The 17,949-nt window shown below is 32.6% G+C and overlaps 4 protein-coding genes and 2 non-coding genes across 6 annotated transcripts; 1 reads left to right on the plus strand and 5 right to left on the minus strand.

Moving 5' to 3' along the window:
• Nucleotides 1–285: 285 nt before the first annotated feature.
• On the minus strand, nt 286–2,188 carry LOC108478375 (O-methyltransferase 1, chloroplastic-like). Its single transcript, XM_017780832.2, has 7 exons — nt 1,842–2,188; nt 1,592–1,743; nt 1,367–1,487; nt 1,084–1,208; nt 874–1,002; nt 615–779; nt 286–492 (listed from the first exon to the last, which is right to left on the minus strand). Exons 1-7 carry the CDS (start codon nt 2,047–2,049, stop codon nt 421–423), a joined length of 972 nt encoding a protein of 323 aa, XP_017636321.1. The 5' UTR covers nt 2,050–2,188; the 3' UTR covers nt 286–420.
• Nucleotides 2,189–3,452: 1,264 nt separating this feature from the next.
• LOC108477128 (60S ribosomal protein L22-2-like) lies at nt 3,453–4,738 on the minus strand. Its single transcript, XM_017779584.2, has 3 exons — nt 4,587–4,738; nt 4,259–4,503; nt 3,453–3,612 (listed from the first exon to the last, which is right to left on the minus strand). The coding sequence occupies exons 2-3, from the start codon at nt 4,486–4,488 to the stop codon at nt 3,468–3,470; spliced, it is 375 nt and encodes a 124-aa protein (XP_017635073.1). The 5' UTR covers nt 4,489–4,503; nt 4,587–4,738; the 3' UTR covers nt 3,453–3,467.
• On the minus strand, nt 3,709–3,832 carry LOC128286214 (small nucleolar RNA SNORD14). The gene has a single exon (XR_008276758.1). It is a non-coding gene; the product is annotated as a small nucleolar RNA SNORD14 (small nucleolar RNA).
• On the minus strand, nt 4,021–4,144 carry LOC128286103 (small nucleolar RNA SNORD14). Its single transcript, XR_008276648.1, has one exon. It is a non-coding gene; the product is annotated as a small nucleolar RNA SNORD14 (small nucleolar RNA).
• A 2,953-nt stretch (nt 4,739–7,691) lies between the features above and the next one.
• On the plus strand, nt 7,692–9,627 carry LOC108479509 (outer envelope pore protein 16-4, chloroplastic). Its single transcript, XM_017782163.2, has 6 exons — nt 7,692–7,847; nt 7,940–7,991; nt 8,112–8,143; nt 8,278–8,311; nt 8,473–8,540; nt 8,853–9,627. The coding sequence occupies exons 1-6, from the start codon at nt 7,776–7,778 to the stop codon at nt 8,988–8,990; spliced, it is 396 nt and encodes a 131-aa protein (XP_017637652.1). The 5' UTR covers nt 7,692–7,775; the 3' UTR covers nt 8,991–9,627.
• On the minus strand, nt 9,059–12,590 carry LOC108479508 (UDP-glucuronic acid decarboxylase 2-like). The gene is made up of 7 exons (XM_053022704.1): nt 11,798–12,590; nt 11,565–11,711; nt 10,622–10,701; nt 10,446–10,529; nt 10,287–10,361; nt 9,657–9,749; nt 9,059–9,568 (listed from the first exon to the last, which is right to left on the minus strand). The coding sequence occupies exons 1-7, from the start codon at nt 12,393–12,395 to the stop codon at nt 9,338–9,340; spliced, it is 1,308 nt and encodes a 435-aa protein (XP_052878664.1). The 5' UTR covers nt 12,396–12,590; the 3' UTR covers nt 9,059–9,337.
• Nucleotides 12,591–17,949: the final 5,359 nt, after the last annotated feature.

A 17,949-nucleotide genomic window follows, 5' to 3' on the forward strand; every position in this document is an offset into this window, starting at 1 on the left:
GGTTTTGAAATTTGGATGTATCTATTAAAATAATGGGTATCATATGAAAAGGATAAGCAGGTAATGATATATGTGAAAAGTAGTAGAATTCAACGAAAACCAAAGAAATACAAGATCTAAAAATAAATGATTAGTTAGCGTACATAAGCTAAGTTTGCAACTTAAGAGAAATATAGGGACTAATAACAAAATTTGACCATTTATTTATTTATATACTGCTATTTAAGTAATAAGTATACTCTGGGTGGAAAGCCTTTTTATGTATTCCATTTACCAAAAAAACGATTTAAAAACAAAGGAAACTCTTTCTCAAGCCTTTTAGGTACGTGTAACCAGGAAAATTGGCAAGAAATTACAGAAACAGAAAGGATAATTCCATTACAGGCCACACCCAAAAAAAGAAAGCAACTCTTTGTCCATTTAAAGGTCCTCAAACCCTTCCTCGTCTCCATCTTCGTCCACCCTTTGCAACTCTTTCCTCCAAGTTTCCATCTTTGCAAGAAAAACAAAAAACTCAACATAATTAACAATAAGATGAACATTTATAACATGTATATGTAAACTAATGCACTCTGATGGTTTCACAGTTTAAACCAGAAACAAGTCAATTGTACCTGATCATCCGAACACCGCAATTGTTCCGCAACAAATAGTATCTTCTCATAGTCTCCCGGTTTTACCACCTTACTTAATCTTTTAGCTACTTCGTCGTAGCTAATCATGTCCACCTTGAAACCGTAGCTCATAAAAATATTGTTAATCCATTTCTTTGTACTAGACTGCAACATGGGAAACCAAACAACAGGGCATATAAAGAACAAGCAATGTACATTATAGAACAAGTACAGCTATGAAAAAAATAACATAACAGACCTTGTTACCGATTCCAGTCTCTGCCAACCATGCAGGCAACTCACCGAAGAAAAGGCAACCCTTCATGGCCATTCCACTTACCGTGAGTAAGATCTCTTCGAAACTTACCAAAGTCATCAAAGGTAGTCCCTATCCAAAAACAACATCGAAAGAATCATAAATTCGGGCCGAAAGTTTCAGCTAACAAGCATCGGGATAACCATTTTTCACCTGTATAGCCCATACACTCGGACGAGTACCATTAAAGCCTTTTGTAACCAAAGTTTCTTGAATGTTAGGGGTTTCCAATGGAACATGAAGAAACAAACATCGCTGTGGGATCTTAGCCCCGACACCTAATATCGTTCAACAACATTCTCTCTCAGAACATATTCAACTACATTGTCTAATCTAAAACCAAACCATATGCAATAAAAATACTAGATTGTAATAATTCAAGACATATACAGAAAAATGAATTGCTAATTTTCCTAAAATTTCAACAGTTACGCACCATCAAGCTTCTCAGCCGCCTTCTGGAATACCCTTAGAGGGGATATATCAAACATAATGGTAGAGCTTGGCCAATTAAGCCTATATGGCCGAGTATCCATTCCATCTGATAAAAGCACAACCTGCAAATTTTATATTGAAAAAAAGAGTCAAATATTTTACCACAAAAAAAGAAAAAGAAAAAGAAAAGGTTATTTGAACCATGGGGTTAGTTAAAAAGAAGTACCTGTTTAAGCCCATCCATGTGGTTTACAGTACTAAGCAGCTTATCATCAATGAACTTGGTTGCAATGCAATATTGTTTCGCCTTGGTTTCCATATCCATTTGAGTATGCGTTGAAACGAAGCACCCAGCATAAGGATCAATAAAAAGAGGGTCTGCATGTTCAATTTATAATTTGACTATTAAAGGTTAGCTGAAATTTGAAAAGATAGTGTAAAATAGAGAATTGGGGGGAATTTTTTTTTTTGCTTGCCTTGTCGATGGGTCTCGTGAAAACGAAGAGAAGCTGAATTGATTGCTGCTTGGAGTAATGGGTCATTGTCATCGCTGAGTTCAGCTCTGATTGAACATCCATTTCTAAGCTTCTTCTTCTTGTTGTGGGTATTGGGGAAGAGCAGTGGCGCAATTGAAGCGGACGACGGTGGCGCGGCCGAACATGCGAATTTCAGTGCACATTGCATAATTGGGTTTGCCGGTGGAGTTGGTATTGTAATTTACTCACATAGAGAGGTTGAATGGCAGGGATTTTGGTAAGCTTTTGCATCATATATCACTCAACGGTCAGCATAACCGTCCATCTATAAAATCTCTCTTTCCTTATACTTCGCTATTATTATTATTATTATTATTTACTTATCAATTAATAATTTTTTAATAAATTTTAATCACAAAATTATTTTTCTTATTGGAAAAAATGAAAATAAATCATTGAAGAATATTACAACTTATAACATCTTTTAACTAAACCCAAAAGTATAAGCTTCTCAGACTTCATCCAAAATTAAATTTAAATCCAGTTCAATCTAATTTAATTATCAAATTACATTAAAATAATTTAAAATAATATAAAAAATAACTTAAAATGATTTGAACTCAAATATCAAACACGAATAATAAAATCTGAAAATTTTCAATTCTAAAAAATCAAATAAAACGAGTCACAAATAAAAAATTATCTAACAAATAACTCAAAATGTTTTGCATCTAAATAACTCCTGGATCTTGAAAACTTAGGTTTAAGGGTAAGTTTGGATGGACGGCATGTTTACTTACGGTTAGTGTAAAAATAATGGTGACAGTAAAATTAGATACTGTAACAATACTGTAACGTGAGAAAAAAAAGTAAACTAAATACCACACCACACCCCACCCCACCCCATCACCCATCCAAACTCACCCTAAATCTTCTTTTTTTTTTTTAATGCATAATAGAGGAAATTATACTTGTGTAAGTGATTCCCACACTATCAGCATGTAAATTTGACTTAGTTTGAAGAAGTGATATCCAAGCTCCATTATTTTTACACCATTAGAAAACGCATCCGCTACACCATTTGATCTCCCGATAAACGTGTTCCAGACGAACAATTGCAATGTGGAATTCAATTTCCTTCGTTTCTTGTGCATTGCATTGCTTGATTACATAGATTTGTACTTAAAGTTTGTACATGTTTTATACTTGTATTAATGAAACTCGAAAAAAAAAAACTATTACGACTCAATGGGGTTTTGATCCAAGCTAACATTGTAGACCTAGGCAATGCATTCATCGTTGCCAATTCAACAAAGTAACTACTTGTCGATCCCAAAAAGAAGATACCAACACCAGTTGCTAGCCATGGCAATGTAAGCAAAAAAGGAGGCTACTGATAATTTGAAATTGTAAGGTTGAAGATCAATTAGGAGCCTACTAATTAACTCAAAAGAAAAATGCATCTTTTTTATAGCAAATTTTACTATCAGCAATCAAAATTTCATTGCAAATTAGAGTAAGGTCTGAAGGAAAAAAGCAGAACATGACACCTTAAATAGATAAAAAGAGGTTCCTAAGAAATAATAAAGCAGTAAACTAGAAAAAAAAAAATGTGGAACTGATTCTTCATTCTTCCTCCTCCCCTTCATTCTCGGCAATATTGAAGTAGCGGAGTTCATAAACAGATCTGTCCTTGTTGGAAGCAATCACTCGAAGCCAATCCCGGACATTGTGCTTCTTCAAGTACTTCTTCGTCAAGTACTTAAGATAACTGGAAATAAAAAGTCTAACAATTAGTCAAACTAAGACTTAATTGAATGTTCAAAATCGGAAGCTAGTTCTTTCTAACAAACAACAACCAAAATGAGGTCTCAGACATCCAAGGAAGGATCAAAGCAGCAGAAGCTCTCAAGCCTGGCGAAGGCGAAAGCTCTCAGGCGGCCACTGCGAATATTTTGAGAAACATGCCTTAAGAACTGTCATCATTGACCTCAACACTAAAAGTTCCATTGATCCTATCCATAACACTAAGCATCTAAAATTATCAAATTCTCAACACAAAATCAATTAAATTTATATAGCAAACAAAAACCCATTCCCTTATAAGATTCAATTCAATTTATATAAACTCTGAAAGAGAAACTGCAACAAAAGGGAAATTAAAAGGCAATATTATCAAGGCCTCAGACATCCAAGGAAGGATTAAAGCAGCAATAGCTCTCAAGCCCGGCGAAGGCGAAAGCTCTTAGGCGGCCACTGCGAATGTTTAGAGAAACAAGCCTTAAAAGTTATCATCATAGGCCTTAACTGCATTTTTGCCTAAAACTCAAAGCCATTATCAAGATCTAAAATTCATAGATGCAAACCCTAAACCCCAAATCACAACTAAAAGATGAGAAGAGAAATGAGGAAAGTACCGCTTGGAGAAGTTGGAATCGGACGTGACGGTGATTTTGGTCTTGTCGCGGGTGACGGTGACGGAGTCGCCAAGAGCACCGGCTTTGCCGCCTACCTTGATCCGTTCCTGGAGGAACTTTTCGAGTGAGGCAATGTCCATGATCTTATCTTCAACCGGCTTAGCACAGTCGATGGTAAAGGTCGCTCCTTTCTTCTTCCCCTTGGGTCCCGCTGCTGTACCACGACTCATCTTCGCACCAACTCACTGCGTTTCCACCGAGTCAAACCATAAAAAAAAAAGGAACAGAAAAAATAAAGGAGGAAGCTAGGTTTAGAGGGAGAAAGTACCTTAGTTGCCGCAGCGTATTTTTGAAGATAATAATCAACGGCGGCGAAGTTACGAATACTTATGGCGGAGTCTATATATTGATTCACGAGTCTAGGGTTTTCAAGGATTCTTATTCAAGTGTGTAAATTTTGGGCTAAAACGCTCAATAGATAGGAAATGAACAGAAAAGAAATGGATTGTTGTTTTTGTCCAAACCCAAATTAACCTTATTTTAGCCCAAAAAGGATTACGGCATAATATGTTTTTTTTGCTGCAATTTTAACCCTAATTATAATGTTAATCCAATATTAAAAATATAATGAAAATTTTAGTTTCTAATGTTTATATTTTTTTATCAATTTTACTCTCAATTTTTTATAGAGTTCAATTTGACCATCAACCTTTAAAAAAATAGAATCGTTGTTTTTCAAACAAAATATTAACTAAAATTTAAAAATTTTAAACACGAGAATCTATGTATACGTAATGCTTTTTTTTATATGTTATTTAAATTTTATTTTTAATATTTTTATAAAATTTAAATTATTTATTGAGGTATCATATAAGACAAATATTATGTTAGTATGAAGTACATGTGGTCTATCATACTAGTTACTACTCTAACGTCATTAAAAATTTAATGTTTTAATCTATATTTTTATTAAAATAAATTATTTGACTATTTTTAAAAATTAATATTAAAATTTAACCAAAAAATCTGAATTATGAAATTTCGTAATATATATTTCTTTATTGTTACTTCTATAAAAAAATAATTGTAAAAAATAGAATATAAGTTTACAAACTTATGAGGCAGCCATACTTGTCAAAAAAAACATTATTAGTTAAATAGTTTTTTTTTTTTTTGAAAATGTAAGAAAATAGGTTGTTTTTTGGAGAATGTGTGTGAAACTGCGTCCAGTGTTTTTCCCCAATGGTAAAACTAAACGCGTCAACGATAAAATTTCAAATAAGCCCAATGGTAACTTTTTGTCTTAGAAATACCCAAACCATTTTCTATTATTTTCACTCAAATCCAACTCTCTCCATTCTCGTTATTCTCTCAAGATTAGTTCGGAAATTTGCAATAAATTTGTCATAAAAATATTCTAGTTTACTTTATTATTTTGTAAATTATTTATTTCGATTAATTTTTTCACAAATGGTACGTCCTTTTATTTATTTAGACGACAAGGTGATTCTGCTGCACAATCTGTAATGGTAAGGAAAATTTTTAATTTTCGTTAATTTCAATTGAGTTAATTTTAAATTTCTTAAAATTTTTAAATTATTTTTTATATAAATCGGCGGATGATCGAGTTTTGAAGGGGTTCATACACAATTTATCTAAAGAGTGCACCAAGGGAAATTCGTTGTTATTTGCAAGATGCGGGATTCTTACATGCATCTCATATGCTCGGGGGCTGTAAATTGGATCTCACACTTATCAGCGCGTTGGTGGAAAGATAGAGACCTAAGGCACTTCCATCTTCCATGCGATGAGTGTACAATCACACTCGATGGCATAGGCATAGCTTTACAACTCGGTTTACCTGTGGATGAGCCAATCATTATGGGGGCAGTGGTCGTTCTCGGCAAAGAAGACCTTTGCGAGACATTTCTAGGGAAGGTGTACAAGTTTCAAGGTAGCCAAATAGAGATGAATATTGCAATATAATTTTAAAGAATTTCCTGTGGACGCGACTAACATCATCAAAGAGCAATACGCCTTAGAATTCATTTTGAGGTTAATCGGGGGCATTATAGACCAGTATACTTCTTTCTTGTCCATAAGCTCGTCTTCTTTTGAAAAGATGACATGATTTTTCATTGGCACCTCCCGTCACGCATTGCATACTTTGCCTCGAATTTCTTCGAACAAGATTTTGTGACATAATAGTTCAAATTATTCTTGAAGCTGAACCGCTTTAGTGTAGTAAGAAAAGAATCTTTTGAGGAATAGTCTATGCCAGCTTCTAATTCCCTGACATTTAACGATGAACTTGCATGGCCAAGTCTTCTGTGCAAGAGCTGCGGGAACTTTAACCCATCTTTAGTGGAAAGGTCGACGTTATGCATGTGGGACGGAGTTTCATATAACCTGAATCCCATATATGGGCCAGAAGCATTGTCCAAACTATCATCATCAGAAACCACAAGGTTTTGGCTCAGTTGGAACCTACTCTAGTTCATAAAAAAATGCTACTTCTGAAACATTTGGCCCGGACTGCTGAATTGCATCGGGGTCGGATTCAGATCCTTGAAAAACATCCTCTAGCCCTTTGTCCACACCTGCATCTTCTTCCTCAACAGCATCTTCATTGCCATATTCAACCAAAGGGTTCGATGTACCTTCGTTGGACCCGAACGTAGGGAGTAAATCATCAGTTCTTCAATATCCCATGTTACAGTCAAAATCTGCACTGGTTTGGTGTTAGATCTGGTACACTAAGTGTAATATATTCATTTGTAAACTTGTAATGTTTTCGAACAGATTGGTTAATAAAAAAAATTCATTGATTATATTAATATACTTTGTATATTTGTTCTCACATGATTTTTGCACGCAAAGCAAAATGGAAGCAAGTCGTGACCGCATAACAACCAGCGACTAGGACCTCTACTTAGACTTCAATTCGTGACCGCATAAAGCACTGTCACCCCAGAACCTGACTTCCACATGATGGGTTTCTAAAGTAATAGTTCCATCTCAGCACGACATATGCAATGTATGTGTTTTAAGACGCATTATCGTATTGTTAACCCCTCAAATCTACCTATAAGCTTCCACGGTGTCACCTTCAAAACTCTAAACACTAAAATTCCTAAATACCTAAATCAAAATAGAACTTTAAACCTAAAAACCAACATCAACCCTAAAAAAACTAATAAAACCCTAAAAACCTTCGATGGTCAAAGGGAGAGAATGGGAAAGCACGCCTAGCTGAACGCGCTTTCATACACTCTCTCAAAATAGCCTATTCCCGTAAATCTTCAAAAAAATCTAACCTATTTAATAACTATTTCTTTTCTTCCTTTCTTTTTATGCATACATGGCTAATTTAGCCCACTTATGATCTTTTAAAAAAAAATATTGATAATAAAAATACATAATAAAAAATAAATTAAACAATTTTTAAAATTTTAATTCGACAGCGTGCGGATAACCAAGGATTAAACCGGATCTTGGACATTGAAAATTAAATGAGATGGAAGAAGAGTTCACCGCCGTTGTTCCCTGCTCTTCCCTAGCCGTCGATTCCGTCCTCCGATTTGCTGCGGTAAACACTCCTTACTTCTAATTATTGGCCTAACTCGTTTTCCTTTCTTCTCTTACTAATAGCCCAAGCAATTTGAAAATCTATTTTTTCAGGCAGGTGTCTTCTGGGGATTCTGTTCTGCCCCTTATGATGCTCGTAAAAGAGGTACCCATCTTCAATTTTCCATTTCTTTTAAAATTAAAGTACCCGCCTTTCCTGTTAGCCAAAACCCAACCACCTAAAGCTTGAATCTTGTTTTAATTTTCGGGTGATATGGTTGTTCAGGTTTAACTGGTATTGCTCAAGCTTCATTTGTGGTAAAGGGAACTTACACATTTAGGTTAATTATTTCATATATATATATATTAGGGATTTGTTTGTTTTTAATATTGGTTTGATCGGTGCTGTTGATAAATGGTGATTTCTTTTCTCTCTTAAACTCAAATTGCAGGCAAAGTCTGTTGGAAAATTCGGCTTCCAAAGTGGTAATTGAACTTACTATATTCCTCTCATCAATCCTCTGCCTGAACTGATCAGTCATTCAAGAATGTGATTTTGCTTTTAGGGTGTCTTTCAAACCTATTTTGTAGCTTGATTATGAAGCATCATCCCCTAGATTTTAAGCCACTTTTATGTTTATTTTCAGGACTTGTTGCCGGTGTATTCGCCACAACTCGCTGTGGACTTCAGAAATACCGGAAGCGGAACGACCCGGTTAGTTAATAGACTTCCGAAATTAGTTTTCCTTTATTTGTGCTCATCTAGGAACAACTTCCAAGAGTGATAGAGAACATATGCATCATAATATTAGTAAGTTAAAAGGAGGTTTCGAGCACATTTTCCATTTGGTTTGCCTCCTGTGAAGGGGTAAAGGAGCTTACTCTTGATATGGGAAAACATTAACATTTCACTTATATTATATATAGATAGATTCGGGTTCATAACAGTGTTTTCCTGTGTTTATAAAAGGGAAGTGAATAACAGTGCATGAAATAGCTTCATCAAGCTTGTTTATTTTCATTTCAGTTAAACACTTTAATAGCGGGTGCCGTTGCCGGGGCTGCCGTTGCTGCGCAGACTAGAAACTTGAACAATATCATTGGGGTAGCATGCCTTGTTTCAGCTTTCAGTGTCGCTGCTGATCATATTTCCAGAGCAAATTGAAATATCCAGTGACCCAATTCCAAAATTGTCATTAAAAGGCAATGAGGGCATGAGAGGAGGAGTTTGGATTTTGCAGGAGTAAACCTCATATAATCATATTATTGCTGCTATTGCATTAAATAGAATAGGGTAAAATGTTTTTAAGCTTTGCAAAGCTCACTGTCAATCAAAGCTTACAACAGACATGGGAAATTACAAAAGATGGCAAATACATGTCAAAAAAGGGAAAAAAAAAAAAAAAACCTCTAAAGGTAACTTAAACTGAAACTGCTGCTGCTGCTAACTATATATGTTGGGAGTTCTTTTCCAATGAAATAATATTTGATTGGCCTTTTGCCATTGCCACCTTAAGATGATTCATTGTTGCTGTTATTGCTGCTGCCCTCCTTATGATCACCAAATATACGTTGCCGGAAATCCGAAACCATCAGAGGGAGACCCTTTCGGAGAGAGACTTTAGGTTCCCAACCGAGTAGCTCCTTGGCTCTCGAGATATCAGGCTTCCTCTTGTGTGGGTCATCTTCTGTGTTGGGTCTGAATTCTATCTTTGCATTTGGATCAATTGTTTCTTGTACCACCTGTAAATGAGTAACCACTGTCAAAACACGTATCTTTATAGTATTTCTTTTTGGTATAATCACAAGTGTTTTTATCCGGTAATATTACCTCAGCAAGCTCAAGCATGGTGAATTCACCCGGATTTCCAAGGTTAAAAGGTCCAACATGTTCTCCTTCCATCAATCGCATTAGCCCCTCCACCTGTTTTAACAGGTCATTTTGAACAAGCATTATTTTGAAAGGAATCTTAACCCTAAAACCTACCCCAAATAAACCCAAATATCCATAAGCAAACTATTTATTCTAAAATATAATACATTTAAAAAAAACCCAAAAAGGTCACTTTAGATTTGATTAAGAAAAGCTGAAGGATACTATCATTTTATACAAGTACAATTTGTTTGAATATACATGCACATATATATATATATTAGTTCCAATGACAACTGATGCATGCTTGAGACCAAACCATGAGGCAATTAAAGTTCAATGGTCCCCTTTGGTACCAGTCACATGGTGTATGTTTCTTCAATTAATTTTTATACTCACCAAACAGAATTTCAGAACCACAGAGGAAGGCGAACCTTTTTCAGTTAAAAACTTTAAAAAAAGCTTCTTTATTTCACAATATGTACTTCCTAACATTCCTATGCAGAAAATATCATTCTTTTTCACCATGCAATGCCAACATGTACATGCAGTAAAAATGTAAAAAATAATAATAAATATGAGTTTTACCAGATCAGAAACATATTGGAAACTCCTTGTCTGTTTCCCATCACCATACACAGTCAAAGGCTCCTTCCTTAATGCCTGCATTCAATTATCAACATTAACAACCATACTGACACTACCAAATTAAGTTGTGGAACAATAAATAAGATTGAAGGGAGGCACCTGAGCAACAAAGTTGCTAACAACACGACCGTCATCGATGCACATACGAGGTCCGTAAGTATTGAAAATCCGGGCAATCCTAACCTGAAAACGTGACATATACAAGATTTTAAGAGTTTGGTGTTAAAATCTCTTAAAATTGGATTGTTATAGTAAATTTCTTAAAATGATCTAACCTCAACTCCAGCTCCTCTGTGATAGTCCATTGTCAGGGTTTCGGCTGTACGTTTCCCCTCGTCGTAACAGCTTCGGACACCTGTCGGCATACATTCAAACCGGTATTTAAAAAAAAAAAAAAAGCAAGCTAAACTGTTTTTTTTTTTTCCTAGGAAATATACATATGAAGGAAAAAAAATGCCATAAGCTGCTTTGCTTTTTCCAGAAGGTAAGCAGATAGGGGAGCCAAATAGAAAAAAAAAAAAAAAAAAAACCTAAGCCTAAACTTGCAGTAAAAAGAAGTTTCCAAAAATGCCCCCACCATCATCATCATACTGCAGCCGTTTCTATTTCTCAGCGTTACAAAACCGAAATTCCCTTAATTTTATTTTATTTTGAAAAATTACCTGTCTGATTCTGAACATGTAATAAATATGTGCTACGTGTAAGTGTCTCAAGAAAATCATTTGTTGTCAGGACGATTTTCAAGGGACCCTCTTGGCGCTAATCACGGATTTTTTCTTTTGTTAAAATTTTCGACAGATCTAAAAATTTCTAGACTGTCATTTATGCAGAAATTGTGTCTGCCCAATTTTCGAGAATAGAACCAGAGATTTGAAGGTTTAATTCTGCCTTCGCTTCCTGTATTCTAAAACTTCTATAATTTAATCCTCCCCTCTCACTTCTAATTTCAAAACTGATCCCTACTCAAACTCTCAATCTAATAAAAACATGCCACATGCCACATTTTCATTAACCGCCTTTATGTAAAATGAGAGGAATTAATAGTGTACACGTCATTTACGATAATAAAAAGAGAGGACTAAATTTTACAACTCCGAAGAGTTTAAGGACTATAGGCATAATTAGACCAATATAAATGAAAAAAAAACCGGTTTGGAGATTTCCCGGTGAGCAAAGAGGGAGGAGATAAGAAGAGTGGAGAAAGGAAGGGGGTCTAACCAATGGGATTAACGTTGCCCCAATAAGTTTCCTTCTGAGGATGTTGAAGAGGATCTCCGTATACTTCGCTGGTACTGGTTAATAAGAACCTTGCACCTACTCTTTTCGCCAGTCCTAACATGTTCAATGTCCCCACAACATTTGTCTTGTAACAAAACCACCATTAAGGAAAACAACAACCACCTTATACAGCAAAATCAGAAACTGGTAAACAAAAAAAGGAAAAAAGGATATGATAGTTTTGACTGGGTTGAATTTGTAATGAACTGGTGAAGCAGGGCAAGCTAAATGGTAGATCTGGTCAACTTCCAATAGCAAAGGCTCCACCACGTCGTGTCTTATAAGCTCGAAATTGGGGTTACCGAAATGGTGCATCACGTTTTCTTTCCTGCCAGTAAAGAAGTTATCCACCACCATCACGCTATCTCCCCTTGCTATTAACCGGTCCACGAGGTGAGACCCAACGAAGCCGGCTCCACCCGTTACCACGATCCTCAGGCCTTTACGTTTTAACCCCAACGGGATCTTGCCAGTCGGGTTAGACGATCCGAATCCGAGTCGGTGCGGGTTGGAGAACTTGCTCTGTGTGTCGATGGGGAAGTAGGTTATGGAATCGGCGAAGTTGTGTTGCGTAGCACGTGAGGCCGGGAAGAGGGTGAAAATGAGAGTGGCAATAGCAATGCCGAGGAAGACGAAGAGAAGGCGTTGCTCTCGGAGCATGTAACGAATCGGGCGGGTAACGGAAGCCCATGGTTTGTCGGGTTTGGGTGAATAGGAATCGGAAACAGGCTGAGTTTCATGGCCTCTGAATATCAGCTCCGATGACCCCATCGCGAGAATAAATTCAAAAAAGAAATTGTGAAGACTGAGTCGCCAGCAAGTTAGAGGCGGGCTCAAGAGAAAAGGAGATTGTTCAATATAAAGAAGGGCCGAGGAAAGGGAGCGGTGGCTTTTGGTCTTTTATAAAAGGGTCTTCTACTTTGAAAAGTAAATGATCGCCATTAGGTGGAGGGAGGACTCAATTTCTTTATTTATTTTTTAATTATTATTTCCAGTTTTTTATTCTCTCAACAATTTTGTTTTTTTCTAAATTATGGTTAAATTTGAAATTTTTGACATTTTAAAATTCAATTGCATTCTATATAAATCAACCCTCTTTCTATTTTTTATTTATAATTTTTTTTTAATTTTTGGAAAGTTGTTTAATTGGGTTTTCTATTCAACTTATTTACTTATAAAGTTACTTTACCAAAGGTGTGGATTTTACTTACTACATTGCCTTTTCAAGATTTTTTTTTAAATTCTGTTGAATGGGCTTTCATATAGGCCCAAGTTTTAATTTTAAAGACTCAAATCTATTTACATTAGTATAAAATTAAAACGATTTTACATCTTTTTATATCTTTTCGTAAAATTAATATTTCAACAAGTTAACCATTGAATTTATCGATATATTTGTACTTGTCATGTATGTAAAATTTCAAAACGATTTAATAGCCTTATCATATCGATATAAAATATAGTATATATTAATATTTATTGAATGGTTGAAAGTATTACATAAAACAAATAGTTAAAAATTTTTAATTTACATCGAATTTGACATGCATAGTCTATATGAATGAAATATAAAATATGACGATTGGATCATTAAATTTTGCTTTCTTTTCTTTCAATATATATAATTGATGCTTAAATATACCATTTCAAAACAAATACAAAACAAGTAACGAGACCTTGGCATTGTTGGCTAAAGCAAAGGTCTTTAGTTTTTTAATATCCAAGTTCAGATTTCACTATGCGTAATTGCGATATGAAGAGTAACCATATGTGTGTTTTTATAGATGGATTTTGTTCGATTTTTTTTGGTTAGTTGATTTCATTTTTTTCAATATTGACCTCATTATAGGTTCTTATCATATATATTATTTTTTTATATAATATCCAAAACTATTTGTAGCCCCTCTCCAACTCTTAAATAGGAGTGTAATATGCTTTAATGCACTCGAACCCCTGTCCTCTTCCACTAAAAACAATATCGATGTTAATCATGTTAAAATTTAATCCACAGTTAATTTTATTTTAAATCACATGTTATTGTTTTATTTATTGATAATACCTAAAATTATATATTATCAATACATTAAAAAATTCATAATATTTTTATGTGAATACAAAATTCAATCATAACCGTAACATCATTTTTATTATTTCCAATTTACGGTTTCGTTTATATATATATATATATATATATATAAACCTAACCATGAAAACAAGACAAATGCTGAAACTAATTATGATTAGGAAACTAATTATGATTAGGAATGTAATGGTTATTATTTAAAAGTTTGTTAAGATTAAATAAAATAAAATTATGAAGAACCATGTGATATATGAAAGTGTTTGAAAAGATGTTTGGGTGTTTTGTTTGTTAGTTAAAACAGTACATAAGCAGTTATTTCGGACAGCCACAACTTTTTAGTTGTAGTGAAGCGTTTTACTTTGTACCACAAGACCTTAAATATCTACTTGCGTAATCACAGGTAAAATAAACAGAAAAAGAAAATTGTTAAATCAAATTAAAAGAGTAAAGGATTTATTGGAATGTATGTAAGAATTTCTAGTAGTACATGTATCATGATGGAAGAATAGAATAATGTACAGTGTGACTAATCTTACCTGAGAATGACTACTAAATAAAAAGTCTTTGACAAATTTTATTGCACGGTTTATAATATTGTGGTGGTTGAAACTCCCAACTCTATAATATAGTAAAATAAATAAGTTTTTATTTTACTTTGATTTTTTTAAAAAATTATTTAATTACATTTATTTTTTTTGGATAAAAGTAAGAGTGAGGATTATTTAAGTATTAAATTAATATCAATTATATATTTAAATAATAGAATTGAATAGATTATTTATTCAAATATATATCATATTATTTGATTGGCCACCCATTGGAATTAATGAATGAGGTTTTGGTATTGTTACTATATATTCAAGGTTGACTTTGAGTGTTTAAATTTGAGTTTTATCATAAGATGCTATTGATGGGTTTAATTTGATTATGCTCCGATTTCTTGTCTGCTTATGATTTTTATTGATTTTATTTTACTTTGTAATTAATTGAATGTGTATTTATAATTGTGTTATACTTGTGGTTATATTATATTTATAATTATAAACTTTAAAGAAAAATTAGGTTTTGATTGGTAGAATGAAAAAAAATGAAAGATGAAAAATAAGATGTTAAAATATGCCCTAAGTCACTATACCTTTTTTACATTTGGAATTTAATTCTTTTGCTTTTTAAATTTAAAATGCAAGTTCAATAGTTAACACCAATAAATTTTTTTTGTTAAATTTAAGTTTATTATAACAATTTTTTAGTTACATAGCTATTAAGTGAGAAAACATGTCATACCAACAAATTTATCCAAAAAATTAACAATGTTAACTAAACTCATGGAAATGAATGTGCAAGGACTAAAGTCCAAATTTACAAAGAGTATAGGAACTTATAACATTTTTAACAATTTTTTTTCATTTTATTGGTGTACTTGGTAAGAAGGATAAAGAAATTGAGAGAAAAATATATTTTTTCCATCCATTGTTGGGAAAAATTAAAAGTAAAAGAAAATAAATTGAAACTTTTGAAAAATATATAATTTTGAACTAACTTGCATTTTCCTCTCGTTTCTCTCCTCTTATCATTTTAATTTATATTTTTTATGCTTTAACATGGAAAATATCATTTCTCTTTTTTTTTTCTTTCCTCTCACTTTACTTTCATACTAATCATATTGAACATTTATTTTAGGGTTAAACCACTATTTGGGGCTTGAATTTTTTTTGTACAATTTAAGCCTTAAACTTGGCAATTGTTCTCCTATCTTGAACTTTTTTTTGTATAAGTTAGTCATTAATATTTCATAGAAAACCCTAAAATTAAAATCTCAATGTGAGAACAATTGTCAAATTTCATGACTAGCTTGGACAAAAAAAATTCAAGCCCCAAAGTGAAAACAATTCCCTAGGCCTATTTGGAGTGAATTGGCTTAGTATCAATAGAACATTATGACACGTTGAGAATTGGCTCTGTCACAACTCAAGCACAACATATTTGGAGTGAATGCAAACACTTAATACCATAAGAAAATCAATCCGAATGGTCCAAAGCGGCAGACAGAAACTGAAAAGAGAACCAAGCATCACCAAATTGAAGAGAATGACAACAAAAACCATCCCTAAAATCACTTGCAAAAGCAATCTAAAATATGTGTTGCAAGAGCAGACAAAACTTCAAAAAATGAAGACTTATTAAACAATAAAAAACAAACAAAAAAACCATATAAAACTTAAGACAATACAGGACCAGACCGACTCATGAAATGATTTTTTATTCTAAAATGCTCTAAAAATAGAAACGGATTAAGAAATTGATGAATAACCATCCACATTTCAAGAGAAATTATTGGTAGTCGGTGGAATTTCAGCAATGATAGACACTCTCATTTGCCCATCATAATTTATGAAAACAGTAAAAATATCTACAAAATAAATTTATAAGCTGATAAAAAAAACACGTGGAATGAACGATGATTAAAAAAAAAAAACAAAAAGGTCTAAAACTAATACCGCCACTTAAAAAAGTAAATTGCTTAAAAAAAAAAAAGAGAAAAAAGTTTAAGATTTCTATAAAATATTATCAAGCCAACACAGGTTCACATTACTATGGTTGACTTAAACCTCTTGTTTTTCAAGATATAATATATTTCCTTTAGAATTTTAATCACTAGATGTCTCTCTTACTCTAAGCTTATTATAATTAAAAGTTCATAAATCTAATTAATTAAATTATTAAACACAATAAAGTCTTCAAAGGGTAAAATGAATATGCTCAATTAATAAGATTAAGTACAATATTTTCCACAATTCATTTATTTCCATTAACAACCAACCCATCTTTCTCACTCACCTTCCCCTTTTAGCTCCTTCCTACTTAATACCAATTTTAAAAATAAAAATTCTTTAAGTTAGCAGTTAATTAATCCGAATTCAGAATGATTTAAACATGAAATAGTATAAATAAATAATTGAAATGATCCGAACACGTAATGATTAAATCGAAAATAATTAAAATCTAAACGATTTAAACCCCAAACCTTAAACTGATCAAAACCTGAAATGAAAGTGACTAAATTAAAAGTATAATAACTCAAATTTGGTGGATCAAAGTTAATTAGAGTGATTTGGACGGTCTCCATTTTTATTTGTTTTTTTTTTTAAGTTAACTTTACATGACATATAAGTAATTTAATAGAACAAGTTATTACATTTGTAGTCCCTCTTTTTTTTGCATTGTTTTTTATTATTTTTGGACTGGTTTCTTTAATATGATCGTTGTTTTGAAGCAAAACTCACTTTATGTAATGTGAACCAAACTTTAATGAAATTGGGCATCTTCACATTCTTCCTTCTAACTTCTATTGTTGGGCTAATATTTAGAAACGTTAATTTAGGATCTCAATTTCTTTTAATACCTTAAACCACAAGGGATCTTCACGTTCTTTTAGATCAAAAAGTGTGAGATAAAAAGCACATACATTTTCTTTCTAATCAAAGCTTGTATCGAATATTATCTATAATCTCTTTAAACCCTTAAATTTAAAGAAATTACATGTTTAAATGTACTCGAATTCACGTTCTCTTAATTGTTGCAATAACAATGATATCAACAAACGAAGACTCAATCAGCTTGCAAGCTAACTTGCGTTTTTTTTATAGGTGTTTTTTTTTTGGGACTAAATCAAGAAATGTTTTTGTTAGGGTTTGAAATAAAGTTATAAAGTTAAATTATTAATTTTTAAGAGTCAAGAATACAATTTTTTATATAATTATGAGACTAAAGGGGCTTAAATTATATTATCAATTTTTAGGAGGGATTAAAAGTAAAATTTTTCCATTAAACCAAAGAAAATATAAAGCCCTGCTTGCCCTTGACTTCGTCCCCATTTAGTATGGGTTTAGTTGTACCATGAATTACCACAAAAAATTAGTAGAAAAAAATTATCTCATTATCTTTATTAATTTTAATTTAGTCTTACTTATTCAACTTAATGATATGCAAAACATTATAAAGCCATTTTTTCATTAAATGGCTATCAATTTTTTAATTTTAAAATGTCACACCAATAAATTTAACGGTATTAACAATTATACTTGAAATTTGAAATTTGAAAATATAAGAACTAATTTCTAATAAATAAAAATAAAAGATTAAATTCCAAATATATGAAAAGTGTAAAGACTTAAAGCACATTTTAACCAAATTGAAAACAATAATATATATATATATATATATATATATATATATAATAAG

This window comes from Gossypium arboreum, chromosome 12 (genome assembly GCF_025698485.1).
Source record: "Gossypium arboreum isolate Shixiya-1 chromosome 12, ASM2569848v2, whole genome shotgun sequence".
Taxonomy (NCBI): domain Eukaryota; kingdom Viridiplantae; phylum Streptophyta; class Magnoliopsida; order Malvales; family Malvaceae; genus Gossypium; species Gossypium arboreum.

Bases quoted from the DNA above. Each gene is read 5' to 3' on its own strand.
- LOC108478375 (XM_017780832.2), bottom strand. From the start codon at position 2,049: ATGCAATGTGCACTGAAATTCGCATGTTCGGCCGCGCCACCGTCGTCC. The intron at 1,209-1,366 runs GTGCGTAACTGT...GAACGATATTAG, and splicing joins GGCGGCTGAGAAGCTTGATG to GTGTCGGGGCTAAGATCCCA. The intron at 780-873 runs GTCTGTTATGTT...CCCATGTTGCAG, and splicing joins AGACTGGAATCGGTAACAAG to TCTAGTACAAAGAAATGGAT.
- LOC108479509 (XM_017782163.2), top strand. From the start codon at position 7,776: ATGGAAGAAGAGTTCACCGCCGTTGTTCCCTGCTCTTCCCTAGCCGTC. The intron at 7,848-7,939 runs GTAAACACTCCT...CTATTTTTTCAG, and splicing joins CCGTCCTCCGATTTGCTGCG to GCAGGTGTCTTCTGGGGATT. The intron at 8,144-8,277 runs GTAAAGGGAACT...CTCAAATTGCAG, and splicing joins TTGCTCAAGCTTCATTTGTG to GCAAAGTCTGTTGGAAAATT.
- LOC108477128 (XM_017779584.2), bottom strand. From the start codon at position 4,488: ATGAGTCGTGGTACAGCAGCGGGACCCAAGGGGAAGAAGAAAGGAGCG. The intron at 3,613-4,258 runs GTACTTTCCTCA...TTTTATTTCCAG, and splicing joins GATTCCAACTTCTCCAAGCG to TTATCTTAAGTACTTGACGA.
- LOC108479508 (XM_053022704.1), bottom strand. From the start codon at position 12,395: ATGGGGTCATCGGAGCTGATATTCAGAGGCCATGAAACTCAGCCTGTT. The intron at 11,712-11,797 runs TATCCTTTTTTC...GGTTTTGTTACA, and splicing joins CAACCCAGTCAAAACTATCA to AGACAAATGTTGTGGGGACA. The intron at 9,750-10,286 runs GTAAAACTCATA...CTGTTAAAACAG, and splicing joins TCCAATATGTTTCTGATCTG to GTGGAGGGGCTAATGCGATT.